The 22,486-nt window shown below is 48.1% G+C and overlaps 1 protein-coding gene across 1 annotated transcript; it reads left to right on the top strand.

Annotated features, from left to right (window-relative positions):
* Positions 1 to 4,708: 4,708 nt before the first annotated feature.
* On the top strand, positions 4,709 to 22,335 carry TH (tyrosine hydroxylase). Its single transcript, XM_005439114.4, has 13 exons — positions 4,709 to 4,798; positions 9,361 to 9,564; positions 12,701 to 12,875; positions 13,644 to 13,732; positions 13,949 to 14,016; positions 15,773 to 15,823; positions 16,714 to 16,859; positions 17,273 to 17,408; positions 17,543 to 17,612; positions 17,953 to 18,009; positions 18,609 to 18,704; positions 18,875 to 19,008; positions 21,890 to 22,335. The coding sequence occupies exons 1-13, from the start codon at positions 4,709 to 4,711 to the stop codon at positions 22,047 to 22,049; spliced, it is 1,476 nt and encodes a 491-aa protein (XP_005439171.1). The 3' UTR covers positions 22,050 to 22,335.
* The last annotated feature ends 151 nt before the right edge of the window (positions 22,336 to 22,486 follow it).

Below are 22,486 nucleotides of genomic sequence, written 5' to 3'. Positions count from 1 at the left end.
GAGGGAGGCACAGTCAGAGCTGCCCAGTTTATGGGCTTTTCTGTCTGAGGACTACTGCAGCAAAGCATCATCCAACACTGTTTGTTGTTTCTGCTTTATGTCAGATTAATGCCTTAAAACACACAGCTGGATACACATGGCACCCACACACATCCAAGGGTGGTTCTGTGGCTGGAGTGTGAGAAACAAAGCAGTGATGAAGACCCATCCATCTTTTGTATTTCCTTCATAAAGCTTCCTAAAGGCTCCTCTTCCTCATTAGCAGATCTGATAGTCAAACATGACAAAAGCTGAGACAAGCCCGGCTGGGTTTAACTGAACAGGCTCACACCCTCCAGAAGTCCTGTCTGATAGCAGCAGGACTTAAGCATGGAGCCAAACAGGCGGTTTATAGAGATGTAGACAGACGAAGAGATGGAAATGTCCAAGCTGTGGGTGGTCTCCAAAAAGGTGGGACTTTGCCTGGGAAGGAGCTGGAAAATGTGTCAAGGAGCTTTACACTGGACCAGCCTGTCCTCTCCTGCCCCAAAGGAGAACCTGCTGCCACATGGGTTCTCCAAGCTCACCTCTTCTGTCAGCTCCTCCAGGATGGGAGAACCAACCTGATTTCTTCACTCTTACCAGAGGGAGAAAGTCTAAACATCACTTGTGGCAATCTGGAAGTTTTGCCCTCGGTTGCACGGAAAGCAGACCTTCACTTCGGCTACGTGGGTGGAGAGCACTTCCATAACATGCAGGACTCTCGGCACCAGACAGGGATGGGGGTGCGATGGATTAGCAGGGATTAAAGAAGAAAAGAGTTGTATGCCTAATTTGTCATCCGTATAAAGAAGAGGGATTAACAATCAAGAGCTTTGGGATGAGTTAACTAAGCAGAAGAGCTGATGAGCTTTAAATAAAGTACTGGATTTCACAAGGAGGGGTACAATATGTAATGAGACAAAAAGAAACAGAAAATATATTCAAAGAAATTCCGTCTATTCGTGCAACAGTTCTGAAAACTTGTCTTATGTTATCGACACCTTTTAAAGCTACTGTGTGCCAGCGGAGCCTTCATACGTGATCTCTGAATATGTTACAGCCTGCAGGAAGGCTGAGCAACTTGTTCTGTTCCTGTATTTATTAAAGTACTTTACCAATTTTCACAATTCTTGACATGAACTGACATTTTAAGGCTACCCTTTCAGCAAATTGATTACAAATTTGAATAACTGGAACTTGCTTTGATGGCTGATTCCAGGTTTATCGTCCCTGGCAAATGCCATTGTAGAAAGACCTTTAAACTAGAGTCGGTTACCAAAAATCAAAGGTCTAGCAAAATGGTTTCTCTTTCTGATTTTAAGGTAAGGAACCAGTGTGAAGGAAAAGAGATTAAATTTGTTAAATAATTTGAAATTTGTCTTTGTACTAAAATTGAACTGAAAATCTCAAAAAAAAAATGCTGAAATTCCATATTCTGCATACTGTTTTAAAGGTAGTACAATCCAGAAGAGTTCATCCAGAATTAGAAGTCTCTTTGATAAAAATATTCCAATGCAATTCTTTTAACTCTTCTCCTACCCAAGTCCCTTTTACCTTCTCCAATGAAATCCTGGTGGAGCTGGCCCAGCCTCAGCAAGGCCTTCCACTGACACATTGTAACAGTGTCACACTAGCAAAGTCTCTGAATAGTTTTAGTTAAACATCTCTTGTTTCTTGAGTACTCAGCCTAAGTATGGCTTTCTTAACGCCTTTGCAGCTTCTCCGTAGACTAACATCACCGTTGCATGAAATGGCCTTGCGTGGCTGCACGGCTGCACGAGACAACTTCAGCAAAGCAAACAGGCAATGGCTGCAAGAGGGACCTTCTTTGCTTTCCTTATGTTTCCTTTACTGGCATTAATAGAGTTACAGAATCCTCAGTGAAGGCTCTTCATTATGTATAACATGAATGATGTGTAAGTTTTATTTTTGTGTCCTCTTTTGGAGTTGTTTCATTTTCCCACCAGTCTTCATAGACTGTCTTCAGATTACCGATAGTTTGCTTTTAACTCACGTATTTCGGTATGAGATCTACTTTCTTATACTAGGAAGCACTAACGGCAGAGTGGATTCAAGCTTCCTAAGGGAAGACAAGGGTGCAACCTGGGACAGACTCCTGCTTGTTTGAAGGAGCTGTTTCTGACAGTCTACTGACTTGCTACTTGCCTTTAATTCCCCCTATATCAGAAAGGGTACTGAAAATAAACTTAAAACCCCACAAAAATCCAGGAATTTCCTCCCTTGTTCTCTGGAGAGGAACAGATCCCTTGCAGGGTAAAAATCAGGATGAATTGCTGTGATTGATTGACTTCTGCTGGATTACCTGGGATGGGCATCCCTCTTCACACTCTGTGGCTGTGAGTGGAGTAAGACAGAAATGTTCCAGCAGGGGAATGAGCATCAAATTGCTTGAAAGTCCTGTTTGCGAGATCCTTCAAGAAAAACCTTGCTTCAGAAATTCAGGACAGAATGTAGAAACATGAGACAGTATGGGTGGCAATCTGCATGAGATCCTAATCTTCTTAAGTTTCATGGAAAGCTTGACTTAAGCAGGAGCTGGGCTGTCTTTCAAATCAGTGCTGCCCCACAGTCATCCCCAAACCCCTTTGTTCCCTTAGCCAGGAGGCAATCCATTCCGGAGCAGGTCAGCAAGCCTGGCCACTGAAGGCAGCCCATCACTCCTTAGGTGGCAGCGGTCTGGGTGGCAGCACAAAGCAATGCTGAAGATCTTCTGTCCTGCGCACCTGCTGGAAAAAATGGGCTGAGCCGGGACGCCGCGATAAGGCAGCAGCGTGGGGGTGAGCTCCGGTATGAGCAGTGTTCCCCACACCCCAGCTTGTCCGGCTGCCATTGTCCACCTCAGCCAGTGGCACAAAAAAATCAACCGTAGGGTTGTGCTAATTTGTATGCCCCAGTGAGGGGGTCCCCAAGGCCACCCCAGTAGCTAGGAGGTGACTCAGCCTGAAACGCTGCTCCTTGCCCAGCCGCTGGGCAGCAGGGGTGACTTGGGACCTGCTCCCAAAATGTTTTCTGAGAAGCTTCTGCAACACCAGGCAGCATTACCCTCCATCAGTTTCGTGGGGTTTTATCTTTTGTTTTGAGCATCCAGGGTTTAGCACAGGGCAAACAGAAGGTTTAGGAGACTCAGAGGGGATTAGAGATGAAATTAAAGCAAAAGCAAGGGCTGCTCTCAGCATGTGAGGTGATACCACACCTGAGGACGCAGAGGCTGGGGACAGAGGAGCCCTGGTGGCCGCTTAACTCCTTCTGGTTTCCACTGTACTGAAGAGCAGCGTGTCTGCGGCACCTGCGATGAGAAGATGCTCTACCTGACTTAAAATTAATTTTAGCTTACTACTGGACCAAATCTTTAGCTGCTGCCAACTGCTTACTTCAGCTTCAACTTCGACCAGTCTCCAGCCAGCTAGGGCTTCCCGAGCTGCCTTGGTGGGGCTGGCAGCGCTGATTGTGCTGTCTGCTCCCTGGTGTTTGCAGGAGATGGCAAACATGGGGAGCTTTGCAGCCTCGAGGAGGTCAATGGGATGTTGATCCTCCAGGGCTTCAGGCACTGCAAAAATCATCAGCACACTGTCATGAACTCAGCTGCCCCGCCACGGGAAGGATGAGCCACCAACCCTAACCAGGTGTCCAGCAGACGTCTTCCAAAGCAGCGCTGTGGTGGGCAGGGGTGCAGGCGAGCTTTCTGGCAGCCACCCAGTGAAACGCCACCGGCTGCCCTGCCGCAGGGATTTGTGCCAGCCCTGGCATGGTGGTGGCTCACATGCAGCAGCCCTGTGCCTTCCCGCAGCACTTGTTTGGGGTGGCAGAGCTGCTGCAAATCCCCCAGGAGGAAAAGCTCACTTTCACTCACAGCAAAACAGAGTCCTGGACAGATCCTGAGCTGCTACCTGCTGCCACAGCCTCAGCTGTCCTGGGGTGTTTGGTCTCTTAGGAATTACTGCAGGAGGAGCAAAGCCTTTTGGAAGGCAAAGGGGTTTTCCAGGTTATTTTCTTTAAAGCCCCTTTCATCTCTGAGGACTCAAGGGGTCTGATTCTGCCATTCCGCTGTCAGCATTACACGGCCAAGCCAAGCCATGAGGTGGTGGGAGAGCAAAGAAATGCACAGCGCTTGCAGGAGCATTGGGAGGTGCACACGTGAGAACAGCATCCAGTCGCACGGCTGCCTTGGGGGAATCAGTGTTATTTTCCTATTCCTTTACTGCCTTGATGACAAGGCGAACAAGGGGAAAAACGGGCCAGAGAGGGGTGAATCTCTTCCTTTTATTTCATCCTCTCGTAGATCAAAATCCTTTCATGTAACTACCAAGCTGGGAAAGCAAATGTGTTGGACTGAAACACGGCATGAGAATAAACTTCATCAAGAAGAAAGGGGAGAAAAAAACAAGAGTAGCAATCTTTTGGGCACAGGCAAACAGGTGGGGGAAGCGTCTGGTCTGCGAAGGCAGGGCGTCTGCAATCTTTGTAGCGATTAGATTTAATGGGACAGAAACGTTTCTGTCATTCACATCCCCTCCTCCTCTCAGCCTGAGGGGGAGAAAGGAGGGAGGTGGTGACGGGGAGGTGGCGGGGAGAGGAAGATTTGAAAGAGTCTTTGACGTCAGCCCTGCCCTATAAAAAGCTGGCAAGGAGCTGGAAAGCGGAGAGCAGAGCTTGTGGAAGAGCAAAGATGCCAACCCCGAACATCTCCACCTCTGCAGCCAAAGGCTTCCGCAGGGCGGTGTCGGAGCTGGACTCCAAGCAAGCCGAGGCCATCATGGTAAGACAACCCTACCCCACTTCTTTCCCTCCCCCTCTGAAAACCACAGCCTCTTCCATAGCTATAGGCAGAAGCAGGCAGGGATAGATGGACCAACACTGCCTCCGTGGGAGTTCGCCCACATGGGCACCCGGGGGCTCCTGGCTGGCAAAGGGCAATACCTGGACAGTACTCTTCACTGGTACATGTGAAATTCAAACATTTAGGGGGATGAACACTCCAAGTAATGCAACCGCCCCAACCAAAAGCAAGGTAAATAACCCAGAGATCTCAGGCAGGAAGAACAAGGAATCCCCAGCATGAAAGCCAATTCGAAGATCTTAATGCTCCCTTGGTTTCAAAGCAATAAACTGCAGAGATTTCACCTGTTCTAGCATAATGAAAAAGTGTGGCTGTTATTTCAGACAACACACGAGGCACAGGCAATTTAATCAGTTTGTTCGCTGCTGCTGTGTCTGCAGTTTCGCTCTCTCCCAGCACATCCTTCCCCAATTCTGTTCCCAGCCCTCCCTGATGTGGTCTCAGCCCTGGGTTCAGCCCAGGGATTGCTTCTGCACACACCGGATTTGTAGGTGTCGGCGAAAGGAGAGGAAAACGTCCTGCTGAGCTGCCTTTAGAAAGCCAAGTCTGGCCAACCCCTTGGACTAGCTGTAGGGACAGGGACACTTCACCTCCTAACCCAAATGCCAGGGCAGGCAAGAGGAGCCCAGAGACTCCCAGCACAGGACAGTCCTGTAGGTCAGAGATGCGGCCAGGCTGTGGGTGACCCTGGAGGAGCCAGAACAGCCGGTGGCAGCGGGTACACCGGGAGAGGACCCCCTCGGGGTGCTCAGCAGGAGGAAACACAGCAATCAGGCTGGGTTAGGGAGCAGATGTGTTTGGCAGACAACTGCAGGGTGACTCCAGCAGGTCAGCTGCAGAGCTCCCCATTTCCCTCCCCTTTGCCCATTGCCTTTTTCACCCACTCGCCTCTTCACCCTGTGTGATGCTCTGACTCGATAAAATCAGCCACTACATCGACAGCAAGAGGTGTTTTGAAGAGTGGAGTGTGCTGGAAAGGAAGGGAAACACTTAGAAAACAAGGAGGTAAGCTTGCTTTCTCTAATGAATGGAAATCAGGGAAGGCTTCCCTCTCACACAACCATTTTCATTTTGGCAAAATAATGAACACTTCAGTGGTTCTTGAAAACCTGGTATTTTCCAGGCTGCTCATCATATTTGAGATACTCATTGCTGTCTGGAGAAGGGGAGAGTGTTTGGTTATTAAACACTCTGGGGTGCTGCTTCTGTTGGATGGGAATGGGGCCACGGAACAAAGGGGCCAGAGGAATTCGGGCTCACCAGGTGTGCTGTCAGGAGCGCGGCAGCCTGCTTGGGTGAGTGGCTCTTCCAGCTGGAAGCAGACGGGCGCCTTTGCATCCCTTCTTTGAATGGAAATTCTCAGAAAAATAAAAAAACAATTACAACTTAGTCCTGTGAGGATCCCTTTGAAAGTGGGCTGCCTGAAAATCTTTTCTCTCACTTAGTACAGGAGATCTCCACATCCCTGTCACTTAGTTTGCTGGCTTCTACCAGGTAAGAGGCATGACTCTGCATTTGTATGAGACATCATGTGCCCCTGGCCCTCCCTGGCATGAGCATGGCCGAACAGCCACCCAGCCCCTGCCCACCACCACACCAGCTCCAGCAGGTTTGAAGTGTTCCCTTGCCAGGGACCAGCACCCTGCTGCAAGGGAAGTTGCAGCTGTGCAAACTAGGGGGAAAGAAAAAAGACCTTTGCAATCCCAGAACTCATCTACACTGGCAGGTATTTTACATATTGGCTGGGCCAGCCAAACATCAAACTCCCACGGCAAAAAAAATCTTTTGTTATGTATTTAGTTTTTTCTGCTGCTAATGGTTTTTACAAGGTGCCCTGGGACTGTGGCTGGAGCAGGATTTGGTTACAGAGCACACAAGCAGAGCCAGGCAGGAGACAGAAGCTGGAAGCAAACCAGCAGGAAGAAGCACCCAGGGAAGCAGGGGTGGGATGTTATTGTCCCCACACTGCAGTGAAGGAAACAGTCTTTACAATCCTTCCTGCTTGCTGCAAGTAATGAGCCAGGAAAAAAAAGCCAAAGGACTTTAACTCCAAACACAGTATTTTTAATGACACTGCTCAGGCTGGGCGCTCTGAGTTGCAAAATTCAAAGACGGAAAGATGTACTAACCCTTCATAAGAGGTGCAAACTAACCCTTCGTAAGAGGTGAATGGCCGTATCAGACTCAGACCCCAGTTAGTCAAATAAATGCTTGCAAAATCAAATTAAAGCTTTCACTGTAGCTAGCTAGGCACTCAGGGAGCTAGTCTGCAAGGCAGTTTGGAAATACCATGTAACGGCACCTTCCGAAGAAAGGAAGGTATTTATTGTGAGAGGTCAGCGTGGTTAGTTTGTATGCCAGATCCCTAATTTCCAACAAAAGTAGGTAATACCCCAATGAGCATAAATGTGAAGGGCAGAGGAGAGGAGGATGAGAAGGGGAGCACACAGCCAGGCAGCCCCTACCCAGCAGAGGAGGCAGCAGCCAGACCCCTGCCAGCCTCCTCTCCCAAGCAAAATTCAGCCTTTTTCTTTTTTTCCTTTTAAAATTATTTTTTAATTTACCCACCCAAAACATGCCAGCATGGAGCTAAGCAGCTTCCAGGACCCCTCAATAGGGACCAAATCCCCCCACTCCTGCTGCCAGGGGCCACCCAGTCCCAACACATGGGACTGACTGGTCCCGACACTGCCTCTCCCAGTGCAGCTTTCCAGTCACACAGGTCTTCTCATTATTTAAACTCCTCCCAGGTGGGTTTTAACCTTATTTACAGCCTAAACATGAGGGTCTAATTTCCCTCCTCCCCCGGGCTCCAACCCCGAAGTAAAATCCTGCTGCAGCTCTGCGCATTGGGGCGCAGGGTGACAAACCACCCTTAGCTAAAGCGCTGCCTGGCTTGGGGCCACCGCAGAGCCCCGTTACAGCAGCCAGCACAGGGCTGTCTGCCCTGCTCACTGCAGGCACCTTCAAGTAAACACCGACTTAGCTTCAAAGACGGTAGCGATACAAAACACACTTTTAAGCTGAGCACACGCTCACAAGACTTCAAAAGTTATGGCTGAGGATACTTGTTAGATGTCTTCTCTCCCTGGGCGTGAACACCATCGATTCAGACGAGCAGCAATACGTGCTGATTTGTTAGAAGGTGTTTTTCTGTGCCACAAGGAATGAAGGCGTTGAGGATCAGCAAATATAATTTCAGAGGGGTATCTTTGTTAAAAAAGGACTGGGTAGAAGCATGTGGGCTGGTGCCTGGAAGTGCTGCATTTTTCAGGCTGTGTTTAAAATGTCAGCTTTACACAGCTAAAGCATCCCAAGAGGATCTTCACAAGGAACATTAGTAACTGACGGTGGGGCTTTGAAAAGCAGGGGAGAAAATGGGCTTAGTAATTGAGCAGGTTGCTTTTTTAAAAAAGAAACACTTCCCAAACTTTCACAAGGTAGAGCAGGCGCTGCTTGGTTAGCATCTATCTCTTTCTGAGGTATTTTCAATGTAATCAGAGAGAAAACGGCAACCGGTCCTGCTCTATATGCAGGTGTTGGATGGCTTTATGTGCTGTTCCTTCTTCCGTCTTGTCCCAGGGTTTCTTTTAACCGGTTCTGAGGGTTTGTCATCTAGTTTGAGTATTGAGCACAGAAAATTAGAATCACCTGAGCTGCCTCTAAATGGAAAACTGGCTGTAAAAAGACCAAGAGCAAACAAGTTAGTATATGAGCTATTTGTCTGACACAAGAAACAGCAGTGAGCGAAATAGTTTGTAGCTCACTATAAATATAAATGAGTGACCTAACATGACCCCCAGCACTGAGTTGCAGCATTTTAGGTGCAATTCCAAGTAGAAATCTGCAGGAGCTTGTTGGGACAAAACAAATCTATAGATCAGTGGGAGGAATTTATTTTCTGGGTTATGTGGTTGTGGTTCCAATTACACTTCAATGGGCAAACATCCACTTAATGTCAGAAAGAAGCCTTGTGTTGGATCCTGGGAGCAGTTTAGCTAAGCTGCCCTTGTTAATGCACCTGCAAACAGTTCACATTTTCTGGCCAGACGGCAGCTGTGGGTTTCAGCTGTCCCTCATAGTGAATCTTTTCTCAGATGACTTCACTTTTTATAATGCCTCTCCACTTGAGTTCATCAGACACTGAAAACTGCATAAGATTGTTTCTGATTTTTATTTTTTGAAGGATGTTGAAAACTGTTGCTAGGGAAGGTGAGAGGGCAAGCCCACTCTCCTCCAGTCACGCTACAAGGATATTTTACACAGACTTTTCCTAAAGCTCCACATTGCCAAAAGTTCAGTTCTAAAACCTCAGTTCTCATCACCAGATCTTCCTCTACAAAGCCAGGCAAGTCAGTCCAACCTTTTGCCTTCTTCCTGTGCTGACACACATTAGTCAAACCTCATCCAGCTATCAGGGATGCCTCTGATCTCTCCTACAGCTCTATCACTAGTGATATTTATTTCTGTTCTGCCTTCAGTCTCCGCGGTTCATTGGTAGACGTCAAAGCCTTATTGAAGATGCCAGGAAGGAAAGAGAGGCTGCAGCTGCAGCCACTGATGCGGCAGAGTCTACAGAGACCATCGTGTTCGAGGAGAAGGATGGAAGAGCCATGTTGAACCTCTTCTTCATGCTCAAGGGAGCGAAGACATCACCACTGTCCCGTGTACTTAAGGTATTTGAGGTGAGTACTTAACCTGTTGTATGGGAATCAAGGAACACACTACAGGTTTCATGACTGTTCTGTGAGAAATATCACTCGAGTCTACTGAAGAAAACTCAGACCAGGTCTGCCTACTGCAAGTTATCAGCTAATTGTCTGATGTACCCACAGTCATGCTTTGCTCATGCCCCAGCGTGCCCTCACTTTCCATCACTAGAAATGAGCTGTACCTCTGTCTGGTAGTGCTGTTAAGCTCTGGGCTTAGCTTTGCTTTGCTACTGGATCCAACCACACAGTTTCACACCTACAATCCACACCCTTCTGGTTTGTAGCGTACTTTGACAGTCCCCTCCAACTTCATGCGCAGGGCTCCAATGCCGTGTTCAAAGCAATCTGTGCATCCTGCATGGCTACAGGCCAAACCTGCCTTACTTGTGGGTCAAGGCTTTGGCAGACTCTGAATGGCATTGCCACATTGGTCTTTGGTCAAAGAGTTACAGGAACAACTTCACCCTGGGTGTAAAACTGGAATATTGATTTCAAAATTACCTCCCTGCTTCAGGGATGAATTTAATCCACATATTAAAGGTTCTGTTGGTTCCCCCCAGAGACATGCCCTGTATATGGATTTAATACCAAGGAAAACTGGTAACTAATTGAGCTTTCTCCCCCTAGCCAGCAATATAATGTTGCATTATCTAGGATCTCAGTGCCATGAATGGAAAAACTGAGATAAATGCTGCCTGTTTAAACAGTAATCAAAACATGACAACTTGCATTTATATAGTACATTTTCATCCAGGATGATTAAAAAAGTGTTTTGCAAACTGAGGTTCTGAGATATGTTTTATCTATAGTGGTTTAATTTCATTGACTTCAGCAGTGAAAGGAGAGGACAATTTGTTCCTGTTAATCAGTCATGTGGGTTTTAAGGGGCCTCCGGAGGTCTCTAGTCCAACCGCCTGCTCAGAGCAGGTCCAGTCACAGCAGGTTGCTCAGGGCTGTGCTTGACACATTTTGAATATCACCAAGGCAGAGATCCACAGTCTCCTTGGACCCCTTGAGCAATGTTCGACTGCCCTCATGGTAAAAAGATTTTTCGCTTTTATTTTTCTTTTCAATGTCCTTGCTTCCAGCTTATGCCTGATGCCTCTTGTCCTCCCACTGTCTACTTTTCAGATGAGTCTAGCTCTGTCTTCTTTATATCCTCCCACCAAGTACTAGTAGACAGTGAACTGACCTCCTCTGCTCCTTCACTTCTTAAGGTGGAACAAATCCAGTTCCCTCAGTCTTTATTCATACAGCATTGTGCTCCAGTCCCCTAAACATCTTGGCAGCCTTCCACTATACCCACTACAGCACATCAATGTATTTTTTTTCTATGGGACATGGTACTCCAGATGTGGTCTCCTCATCCCAGATAGAGATCACTTCCTTTGACCTGTTGTCTACAGTCTTGCTACTACAATTCCGTCCATGGTTGGCCTTTCTCATCACAAGGGCATGCTGCTAGCTCACGTATTAGTACACATAACAATTATATAGCATCTTCTTCCCCATGAAATACAACCACTTCTGGGGTAAAACCAGATCAACAGCAACACTATACAGCAAACCCACTACCTAACAGCCCATGCAGTACTGTCTCTGATAATCTTATGAAAAGTGTTTAAGATCTTCAGCAATCACAAAACATCTTGCATCTCCTTTAAGAGGACTGTTGCAAGAAAAGCTGTTTTCTGGGCAACATATGTTTCTGTTCTTGTCTCAAGACTGAAAGAATCTCTTAAGACAAGCTTATCAGACAAAAGCCTTGGTGTTGCCACGATTGGCATCTCCTTCCTAGAAGCACACAGTGCCAGATAAGGCATGAAAAAATGCATCAGTGTAACATTTCAAATACAACACACTGCTTAGCAGGTATGGAATATAGAAGTGTAGGCTCTTGTACTTGGTAGATTTTATGTTATGCTGCATCTAAAGTCTATAATGTAAACAATTTTTAAAACACCAAGCAAGAAACAGGTGCAGCTTATGTTCAAATGTTGTCTGTTTCTTCCTGGAGCAATTTACTTGCTGCATCAAGAGCTTTCCTAGTTATAAAGATCTTTGAGCGTGGCACAGATAGAGATTTAAATATAATAAAAAGACAGGCATGTCAAGCCACAACAGAGGAAGATTCATTTCCCAGATCCCTCTGGCAATGCAGGTACAACAAGATATGAAAGCAGACGGGCATAATGACATTTGCCTCATCATGAACCAGGCTTCAGGGAATCTGATTTCACCCTTCTGTATGTGTTACATGCAGCCAAAGCATAGGTAATGCAATCACGGCTGTCAGATTAATGCAAAGGTATTGATTGTTGAGGGGACAATGTAATAGTGAAGGTGGTAGGTACATTAAAACATATGGTCCTAAATTTAATTTATTTGTGGCATCACATCTGTTCCTTCTCATCTTTCTGCCTCTGATTAACAAAAGAAATCATGTCTCTTCCTCTACCAAAGATCTTGAAGAAACTTTGCAAAGGTTGGGCCATTGCCCAGGGACTCGGGCTCGTTACTGCCAGTTTTCACCGGGCTAAAGAAAATACCCACAAATCTAGCAGGGCCCTGGGAAGGCTGCAGGCTCCGTTTGGGGGTGTGTGTGTGTGTGTGGGGGGGTCGGTTCTGATGACGAGCCCCAGCGGGGTCGCTGCTGGCGGTGGGCCCGCACGGTGCCGGCTCCGGCCCGGAGCGCCGCGCCAAGGCCGCCGCTGAGGGGCCGGTTCAGCACCACGGCCAGCGCCACGCGCCGGCAGCCCCGCCCCCCCGCCCCTCCCCCGCAGCCCCGCGGGGAGCCTCGGGGGGAGGGGGGGTGAAAGGAAAGGGGGGTCCGAGGACGCGGCGTTTTGCCACGAGGGTTTCCCCGCCTGAAACGATCTTCTTTGTCCCCGTGGAGTCTGCGGGTAGTTCCTGACTGGCTGCACCAGCCGTCCGGGAGGAACTGCGGGACTCAGGGGTGAGTGTGTGTGTCCCGGGGCGGGGGGGGGGCGGGGAGAAAGACCAGAGGGAATCTTTCCCAAATGTATCCATATGGACATCTTTGGGAAGTACCAGCAGGTGTTTCAAGCGTTGCTTCATGTTTTTGTTCTCCTTTTCCTTGTCCCAAAAGACATTTGAAGCCAAAATTCACCACCTGGAGACCAGGCTTAGCCGGAAGCCCCGCGAAGGGACTGCTGAACTGGAGTACTTCGTGCGTTGTGAAGTCCACAGCTCTGACCTCAATACCTTCATTAGTTCCATCAAGAGGGTCGCAGAAGATGTGAGGACCACTAAGGAAGACAAATGTAAGGAATTTATAAACTGTTTCGCTATGGCAGAGAGGCTGAGTTGTAGAAACAGGGGGGAGATTGTTATTCCCAGGAAAGGGGAACAGCTGAATTTGAGCAAAGCGGAAAAGGCTGCTGCTGGGACAGCCGGGTCCTGAAAGCCACTTCCCTCCTTGTCCATTTCTCAACAGACTCCAGAGTCCATCCTTCTGGTGCCAGATTGAAAAAAAATAGAAATGGGAGATGGACTTTCATGCTTTTTCTCACACCTCTCCTACAGAGTTCTCCATTCCCACTCCAGTGTGCTATATTATAGATGCAAAGCAGTTTCCTACCTATGTGTCAAGAACTCTATACAGATCCAACACTGAACTACAACACGTTCCCTCTGCCACCCTGTTATGAAAACAGTGATTCTTATTGTAAAATAACCTTAGAGATCTGCAGTGGTTGCTCTGCAACCAGATGGCTCGCTGGATTTGTTTTTAATGTGAAGTCTGGAATCTTCAAGTAAAACCTGATTTTCAGCTTCTTGTTTACTTCTGTCACAAAATACTCTGCTGATGGATGGGCAGGGAAGTCATGACATGCAGATCATGGTACAAGAGCATTGAGAGTGTGGGACTACTGCCTGGAGGGCACAGCTGTGTCCTGTCCTGTTTGGTGTGTGTGTGCATTTGGTACCCCAGGTCAGATGTATCTTATTCAGCCTCACAACCCCTTCTCAGCAGGGGATGCTCTGTCTTCACTTCCACAGCTGTTTTTTCTCTTTCTCTCTCCCCACAGTTCACTGGTTTCCCAGAAGGATCTGCGAATTGGACAAGTGCCACCATTTGGTCACCAAGTTTGACCCTGACTTGGATCTGGATCACCCGGTGAGTTAGTCTGAGGGGGCACATCCTCACACCGGAGTCCTGAGCCTTCCCTCGGAAGCAGGGAGCTGGAGAACACCTGTTAGTGCAGCTGCTCAGGGGACTGTAGTGCAAGCAGCACCATGACAGAGGTTTCTCCAGCCAGTGATGAATTCTGTTGGGTAAGAAATTTTGGTAACCGATTAAAAATCCTGTCTCTGTTCCTATTTGTCATCACAGGGCTACTCTGACCAAGTATACCGCCAGAGAAGGAAATCAATAGCAGAAATTGCTTTTCACTATAAGCAGTAAGTCTCTTTCATAACATCCATGCAGGGATAATGACATGTTAATGCAACTTGTTGGGAAGTCATTGTGCTACCTGTATGAGATCTCTTTTTTTATGTTTTGTCTCCTCATTCAGCCTTGACATTTCTTTTTGTGTCCCTCCTCTCTATGCATTCCAGTCTCTTTTCAATTAAAAAATGTCTGTGACCATTAATTCATACACTGATAAAGCCAGATTAGACCTCCTGCATAACAAAAGCCACGTACAATTCCACCAGACATCAAACTTCATTTTGAAATGTGACATCTCTTTTAGAATGACATCTAGTTTTGACATGGATGTTTCAATGACTGAAAAAGCTACCATGTGCCCAGAAAACTTGTTCCAATGGTTCATTATCCTGGCTGTGAAAAAATGTGGGGTTTATTTCTAAACTGAGTTTTGATAGCTTTAGCTTTCACCCAATGGATCATACATGTCTTTCATCTGCCAGATTGAATTCTGCTATCAGATTATTATTTTTTGCTATGAAGGTATTTATAGACTAAATGGTTCACCTCCTAACTCTGTCTGATAAATTAAATAGATGCCAGTAATGGTCTCATCATTGTCTTATATAGATTTAAGACTGTCTCTTGTAGTCCTACTTAATACTCCTGTTCTGATATATGCAGTGATAGCACTCAGCCTCTTCGCTCCAACATCAAACAGAGCTCTAATATTCAGCTGGGTTTGTAAAATACTCCATAGACCCTATTCAGTAACACTGCCTTCTACCATAGCATCTCCATCTCTGAGGACTTTAAATGTAGATTTCTGTAGTGAGGTGTGCTGGAAGCAGACTATGGAAATTACATGGGTCACCTTCTTGAGCTATCCCTGCAACCAGTGTGATCCTGGCATGGCTTTCTGTCCTGTTAGGCTTCATGTTCTTTGCTGATTTGAAGCCCAGAATATTGACATTGATGTTTTTATCCTATACTAATACTAAATGCACAGAAAGTCACCGTGCCAACAAGAGAGTCCCAAGGGACACAGGAACAAATGCTGTCCCGAGATGATGCACCCATTTAAGATGTCTTCTCTCATACCTCACCTGCAGGGTAGCATTTATGAGCCACTGTGTAGCATCCCTTCAGGCTGTTAATGGAAAAGGAGCTATGTTTTTTTTCTGTAAATTCTGAATATCTCATTTGTTCAAATACAGAACAGAAGGATTTAGGAAATACAATTGCTAACTATGATGGAGAAAAGGCAAAAGTGTCAGTCTTCCTTAGTTCCTACTTAAATCAATGTTAAGATTTTATTTTCCTGCAGTCCTTAATCTTACTGTTAACATATTTTTCTGCAATTCAAATGCATTTCGTTTTCCTTATTAGCTGCTTTTATTTCCCGGCCACTGATTCATTCTTGGAACCATCAGCCCCCTGAAGTGCAGGCACATGAAATTAATTTATTTTCACACAAAGTTTCCTTTTTTTCAGTGAAAACCATTTCCCCCCCTCCCCTGGAAAATATGCCTGCTAAGCTTTTGCTCATCCGTTGTTCATTTATAAGCTCTGGCTAGACTAATGCTTTCCTCTGCGTCTATTTGTGGCACCTGTACACATGGCCAAGTACTAAGGCTTTGTCTTTCCTGTCACCCCCGTGTTTGATTTTTGATTTAAGGATTGATCAACGCCCTGCAGAGCTTCTCCAAAGTGCTTCCTTCTCAAAGAGGAGAGGAGCCTCGCTTGTGCTCTGCTGCTGTCAGTAACAGTGTGTTTGCCTTGCAGTGGGGACCCGATACCTCACGTGGAGTACACGGCAGAGGAGACAGCTACCTGGTGAGCGCTGATTTCGTCTGTGACCTTTACTGGCTTCACCACTAGAAGCTGGGAATCAAAACGTGAACAGTTAGAGTGTGACCTATTGAAAAGTGTACCAGGAATGCAAGCACCCTACTTAACGGCTTGTTATAAAAACCAGTAACTCATTGCATGGTGTTTTATGGTAGGGACTGCATTTGGGAGAGCAAGCTACCTCCAAAACAGTGCTGCTCTGTCTCCTGCTCTCTTGTGGCGGCACTGAGAGCACTTTCATGCTTCAGCCCCCAGGATTTTCCTCCAGAGGAGCCTCTCCAGAGATTGAGGCAGATGATCTGGAGTTCAGCTTCCCTCAGGGGACCTGCTTTATAGCAGCCTCCAAAAAAAAAGGGCAGTTATCATAGCTGCAGAAAGATGTATGAGGCCCGTGGTGAATATCCGCATGGTACCTCACTAGCCTCACTTAGGAAAATGCTTCCTTTGGACCTGGTTATTTCCAGGAGTGCCACTGAGGAGTGTTTCTGGAAACAAGACCAGCTCATAGGAGCTGAGTACACAGGCTCCTGACAAGGCATCTCCTGGTTATATTGACTGTCTCCATAGTACAACTTCAGGAGCTAACCTACAGGGAATATTTTAATTCCAGTTAATACATTTTACACAGTCTTCTGACCTTCAAGGTTGGAAATAGGTCTGTGGAGATACAACCGCCGACTTTACAGGGTCATTTGAATATATGTCTGTATGTTTACACACCCCTGTCAGTGCACACATAGACACAGACTTAGCGGTGGAGAAAGGCAAAAGGGCAAGAAACCTAGAGGAGTGAGTCCTTAAAAGCGTGTAACCAGAGGACAGGAGAGGACCAGGCACATCAAGCCACTGAATGTCTGCCACCTCTTGTCCTGAAGGAAAGAGGTGTACAGCACCCTGAAGAGCCTGTACCCCACCCATGCCTGCAAGGAGTACCTTGAAGCTTTCAATCTACTGGAGAAATTCTGTGGCTACAATGAGAACAACATCCCTCAGCTGGAGGAGGTCTCCCGCTTCCTGAAAGGTGGGTATGAGTCTGGGGGATCCAGGTCCAGCACGTGCCGGGGCTCCACCACTGTGGTGGCAGCTGCAGCTGGGAAATGCAAACCCAGAGGAGGAAGGTGTGAGCTGAGATTTGGGGGGAGAGCTGGTGGAGGCTTGTGCACTGCCCAGAAAAGACAGGGGTAGAGCCCAGGCAGGGGGGACTGCAGCTAAATACAGTGCAATGGAAGGTCAAGCCCGTCAATGATCCCACTGCAGCACGTAAAGAGCAGATGTTGCTCCCTAATAGCAAAAAGAGCAAAAAGATTTGATTTGGCACAGCAGAAGCCCTTTAGTTTCCAGCACTGATGCTTTTGCTGTCTGTGCCGGGAACGTGGGATGCTGGCACAGCCTGTGGGCCATGCACCCCTGCGGAGACGGTCTGTGCTGTTTCAGAGAGGACTGGCTTCCAGCTCCGGCCGGTGGCTGGCTTGCTGTCGGCACGGGACTTCCTCGCCAGCCTGGCCTTCCGCGTCTTCCAGTGCACGCAGTACATTCGCCACGCTTCTTCACCCATGCACTCCCCTGAGCCGTGAGTATCACCCAGTCCCCATGGCCTCCCTCGCCCGTGCATCCTACCTGGCCAGCAATTAATTTTTCTCTCTAATGGACAAACTCTGTCTGCTGCTGACTGTGTTTTCCTCCTTTCCCCCTGGGCCTCGGCAGGGATTGCTGTCACGAGCTGCTGGGGCATGTCCCGATGCTGGCTGACAAGACGTTTGCCCAGTTCTCTCAGGTAAGGGGATTCTCTGTGCACTTGCCCCTGAGAGGGCAGGGCATGAGGTGGGAACCCAAACCGACCCCAGTGTCACCACCTAAACCCTTCTTGTTCTAGGATTTATTTGTATTAAACACAATGTTCAGGAGCCCTAATGATGGAACAAAAACCCTAAAACAGAGTCAAAACATCAGACTCTGCAGCAAAGCATTTTTAGTGTGAGCACGGTGGAGCCCCAGCAGGTGCATGGCAATGCAGGGCAACAAAGCCTGTTGTCTCAAGGCAACAAAGCAGAGCGACCCGCACAGCGGGCCTCGGACCCGACCTGTCCTGACGCTCGCCCCTCTTCTCTTCCCAGGACATTGGGCTGGCATCTCTGGGAGCAACTGATGAAGAAATTGAGAAACTTGCTACAGTAAGTTTTCCTCTTTGCTGGATGGGGGCCCTGAGCCCTCCAGCAGCCCTTCTGCAGTAGCAGGGAGACTGGTCCAGCCTGACCACCGCAGATCTGCAGCCCCAGAGCCCCTGCCCGAGCTGCCCCAGCCCTGCCCTTTTACAATGATCACGCAGAGCAGAGATCAGTTAAAGAGCAGAGCTCGCTTGCACGTTAACCCAGTTTTCTTGGGCACCAGAATATCATCGAGCATCGTATTTCTAACAGCAGCACTGCTGGGAGTCTTTGGGATAGGATTAAATGACATCTGCTTGCTTTGGCTCTCCCTCGACAAGGTGACCTGTCCTGCTCCAAGGGCACCGAAGGGCAGCACCACACTGCAGCTGGGCACGCAGGGCACCAGCCCAGGGACACTGTTCCCATCTGTCACGGCGTGGCAGCAGCTTAGTTTCACAGTTTGCTCTGGCAAATGGGTGCAGGGTGAGGAGAGGGGACAAAGTGCCAGATGCCCCTTCATTTAAACAACCTCAGACCCCAGCCGCAACACAAGGGCTCAGAAGTGACAGTGAGACAAAGATGAAGAGCTGTGTTTCTATGCATTTTTCTTTCTCCTTTCACAGCTTTACTGGTTTACAGTGGAGTTTGGGCTCTGCAGACAGAACGGGATAGTCAAAGCCTATGGAGCCGGGCTCCTGTCTTCCTACGGGGAGCTCATAGTAAGTCTCAGCACAACTTGCCTCTCTGCTCTGGACCCTACACAGCAAAACCCCTTCTTCCTCTGCACAGCTCCAATGACCTTACCCGATTCATTCTCACCTCTGTCTATCACATATGTGCTCTTTGATCCCCTGAATTTCATGCTGGCATTTTTCTGCTGTGTCCGTAGCACTCCTTGTCAGATGAACCGGAGGTCCGGGACTTCGACCCTGATGCTGCTGCTGTTCAGCCCTACCAGGACCAGAACTACCAGCCCGTATATTTTGTGTCCGAGAGCTTCAGTGATGCCAAAAGTAAACTGAGGTAGGACTGGGCAGTGAGAGAGATCCTAACAGAAGGAAATGAAGCTGTAATATACTGAAAAAGGGCTTGACACCGTGGCTGCTTTCAGTTCAAGGTCTCAGAAGTATTCTGGAAACTGTTGTCAGGTCTTTCATAGTGAAGTGATTCTCCAGTTCTTACAGGGCCCAAATTTGGTCCCTTGGATTTGCCTAGGAGCCCCCCCAAATGTGCTGAACTCAGTGATGTGGGTGTGGAGGAGTGGGTTGGGGTGGGAGGCACTCTTGGACCAAGGCTCCGGGAGTGAGAGCAGGGACAAATCTAGCCTGTCTGCCCGGTTCTCCCAGGAAGGAGTTACAGACTGTCTCCCACTAGTTCCTAGGGGAAGCCAAGCAACATAGCAGAGGGCTGGCGGTCCAGAAATTGGAGAACCAAGCCACCTACCAGCACCCCCTCTGCTTCCTTGTTGCAAAAGGGCCAACTGATACAGGTCAGGTACTGGCTGTCCTTCACGGCAGCATCTCACCAGCTCATGTCCTGAAACACAAGCTTCTTCATCACGTAAAGGTTTGCTCTGTGGGTGAAAGTTTTAGGAGAGGGGTGAAGAGCTTCTCAAAACAGTGCCAGTCTCTGCATTTAGGATGCAGAAAGATGTTTGTCTTTCTGAGAGCTGCTGGGCAACTTACCCATTTATCATTCAACCAGCAGAGGAACCCTGAGGCATTGTTAGTAGCTTTTACACAAACAAAAAAGATTTGCTTGACGTGGATAGATTTATCCATGGAAAAAAAGCAACTTTTGCCTCCTAGACTGGTTAACATGAATTAGCAGACCCCAGACAGCATCCCACTGATGCAACTGGGTTTCCCCACCCCATGGGACTGCATACAGGATGGAGAGGGGCATCTCTACCCATGGACTATTTTCAGAAGAGTATTTTCTTGGTCATGCTCAGAGATGCCCACAAGAGGAAAGCTCAGTCCTTTAACACTGACAGGAAAACTTTGCCTGTACTATTTCATCTTGGATTAGGAAAGGGACAGAATGAGGCAAAGTATTACACAACATACATGACTTTGCAGTTCCTGCAAGTGGGGTATATTGGGTACATAACGTAGCACGTACTGCTATATTTCATCTTCTGCTTTTATTACTCTCACTTGCCCTGTTCATACAACTGGAGTCCAACTGCTCAAAAGCAAGAACCTGGGGAGCCCATCCTCTCACACACTAGGCTGCTTTAAAAAAACCCACTGTTGCCTAATGACTCATTTCCTTGCATTTAAAAAGGAAAAATACACCACATAGACAGCCAAGATTAGGCTAGAGAATTCTGACAGCAATGAGTGCTATAAATGATGCTCTTTAAAGAGCTCAGAGACTGCACAGATGTTACCCTATGAGGAGAAAACATTAAAACATCTATATTTTTTGCATTACTAGCAGCTGCCACCACAGAACTGATTGTCAGCGTTATCCCTCAAAAACAGCTTCTCTCCCAGAAAGAAAACTTCCTACCAGTTTTCCAGGGTGAACATGCCCACTCAGTGCCCTTCTCAGACACCCGTGTTGTACTTGTTTGCCTCAATAAGGTGTCAAGTGAACACCCCTGTGCTGGAGGGCAAGTTTCCAACCCTTAGCAGCTGTGCTGGGAGCCACCCCTGTGGCTGATGGTGTTAATAAGCGAGGTGAGGGGGGCCTGACCGGGCAGAGCTGAGACAAGCCGCATCCTTTAGGAGGCTGCTCATGTGAGTGTGCAGCCAGCCCCCCGCCCCCTCTCCCCGGTCGCGCTCGGGTTTGTGTCCCGGCAGGCAGGTAACCCCCCTGTTTGGCTGTGTCTGGTGGTTCCCCCGGACCCTGGCGGCTCGGGGCTGGGCTGCCCCGCCGCCGGCGGTACCAGCCAGGGCAGCATCGGCCCGGGAACGGGATGCGCTTCCCGCTGGATGCAGCGGCAGCCCCGCGGCAGCCACAAGAGGGTACCCTAAGCCAAGCGATTCAGGAGCGAAAGGGTGCAGCCTCAGCGGAGGCGAGGAGCAGGTCTGTCGCTAGTGCTGTTTGTCCCCTCACTGTCCCAGCATGCGATTGTAGCCTTGAATACCGAAACGTAGAGTCCCAGCTCCACACTTACACCGCCGCTAAAGAAAACAAAGAACCCTGCCTTGCCAAGTGTACAAATCTTACTGTTGGAGGTGAACAAGAGCAGCTTTGGGGAAGCCTTACCCTCTGTTCATTGTCACTTGACCATGCACTTCTCCATCAGAAAGGTAGCAACAAGGACTTCTTCTTGGGAGGCATCAGGTAAGGTCAGCTCCTCGCTGAGGTCTAGGCTCCAGCTGGCTTAGGGTACAGTACTGCAGCTTCGTTCCAGCTCATGGTGATGCTATTCCTATCCTCTTGGCCAGGCCTGAGCCACTGTCTGTCAAATCTACCCTTAAGACGGCTCGCAGCTAATTCCCCCCTCCCCAAGCAGAGATTAGTCAATAAATGAATGTCAGAAAGGATTTGAGAATATAATACTATAGTACCATGGGCTTTCCCTGTAATTAGCTTCTAAATCTCCTTGGCATTTTTGGAGGGGGAAAAAAAAAAAAAGGTATTGAAGCAGAGGTTGCCTGGCATGGAAGTGACCAGTTCAGCGTACCCTCCGGTTTGGTGCAAGCTCACGTGTTCAGCCCACAGAAACCTGCAGCCAGACTCATGGTGTTTCTTGTTGAACAGGAGGGGCCTCAACTACTGCCATGGCCCTGCAGAGCTGGAAAGGTGTGAAACCAGAACTTTTGTGCCAGCTTAAAGACTCTGCCTAAAGGACGTATTAACCTGTTGTGATGTGGGTAAATGGTGATGGGTACGAGGGAGGCTCAGGCCCCATCTCTTGTACCAAGCCCTCTGCACCCTTTCCTTGCAGGAGCTATGCGGCACACATCAAGCGGCCCTTCTCGGTTAAATATGAACCCTACACCCACAGCATCGAGCTCCTGGACAGCCCTCAGACCATCTCTCACTCCCTGGAAAGCGTAAGGGATGAGCTTCACTCGCTGATTAATGCGCTCAATGTTATCAGTTAATACAAGAACTGGGCTCTTTCCTTCCCCTCTTCCCTTGCAGCCCCAAAACTGCCTGCTCTGCCCTTGCCTAGTTCCCAGCTGATAACGCCTACCTGTCTTCTCCAAACGTTTGCACCGCTGCCTGTCACCATGTGACCCCAACAGCTTTTCACTTCCGTATGTAGGGCCAGCTCAGAGGGGGGCGGAGGGATGGACCCAAAGCCTGCTGGCTTTTTGGGTAGCTTTTCTATTGACTGCTGAAAGAGGCTTAGCGCAGACCAAAAGCGTGGCCAAGCTACAAAGTTGAAGTCAAGAGCTGTGTGCTAGGCTCCTGGGTGCAAGAAACAGGAGAAAGGCTTCTTTATTAAAAAAAAAAAAAAAAAAAAAGAGAGAGAGAGAATCTATTTTTTGCAGTTTGAGAGAATAAATTAGTCTGCTTTTTTAGCCCCAAAGCAACT

Source organism: Falco cherrug, chromosome 10 (genome assembly GCF_023634085.1).
Source record: "Falco cherrug isolate bFalChe1 chromosome 10, bFalChe1.pri, whole genome shotgun sequence".
In the NCBI taxonomy this organism is placed as follows: Eukaryota; Metazoa; Chordata; class Aves; order Falconiformes; family Falconidae; genus Falco; species Falco cherrug.
Note: the sequence above shows the minus strand (reverse complement) of the source record. Positions and strands in the feature narration are given on the sequence as shown.

What these genes read in the sequence shown, in the direction of transcription:
- TH (XM_005439114.4), top strand. Translation starts at nt 4,709, where the DNA reads ATGCCAACCCCGAACATCTCCACCTCTGCAGCCAAAGGCTTCCGCAGG. An exon ending in AGCAAGCCGAGGCCATCATG is followed by an intron (nt 4,799 to 9,360) that starts GTAAGACAACCC and finishes TTCTGCCTTCAG; the next exon opens with TCTCCGCGGTTCATTGGTAG. An exon ending in GCAGAGGAGACAGCTACCTG is followed by an intron (nt 15,824 to 16,713) that starts GTGAGCGCTGAT and finishes CTTGTCCTGAAG; the next exon opens with GAAAGAGGTGTACAGCACCC.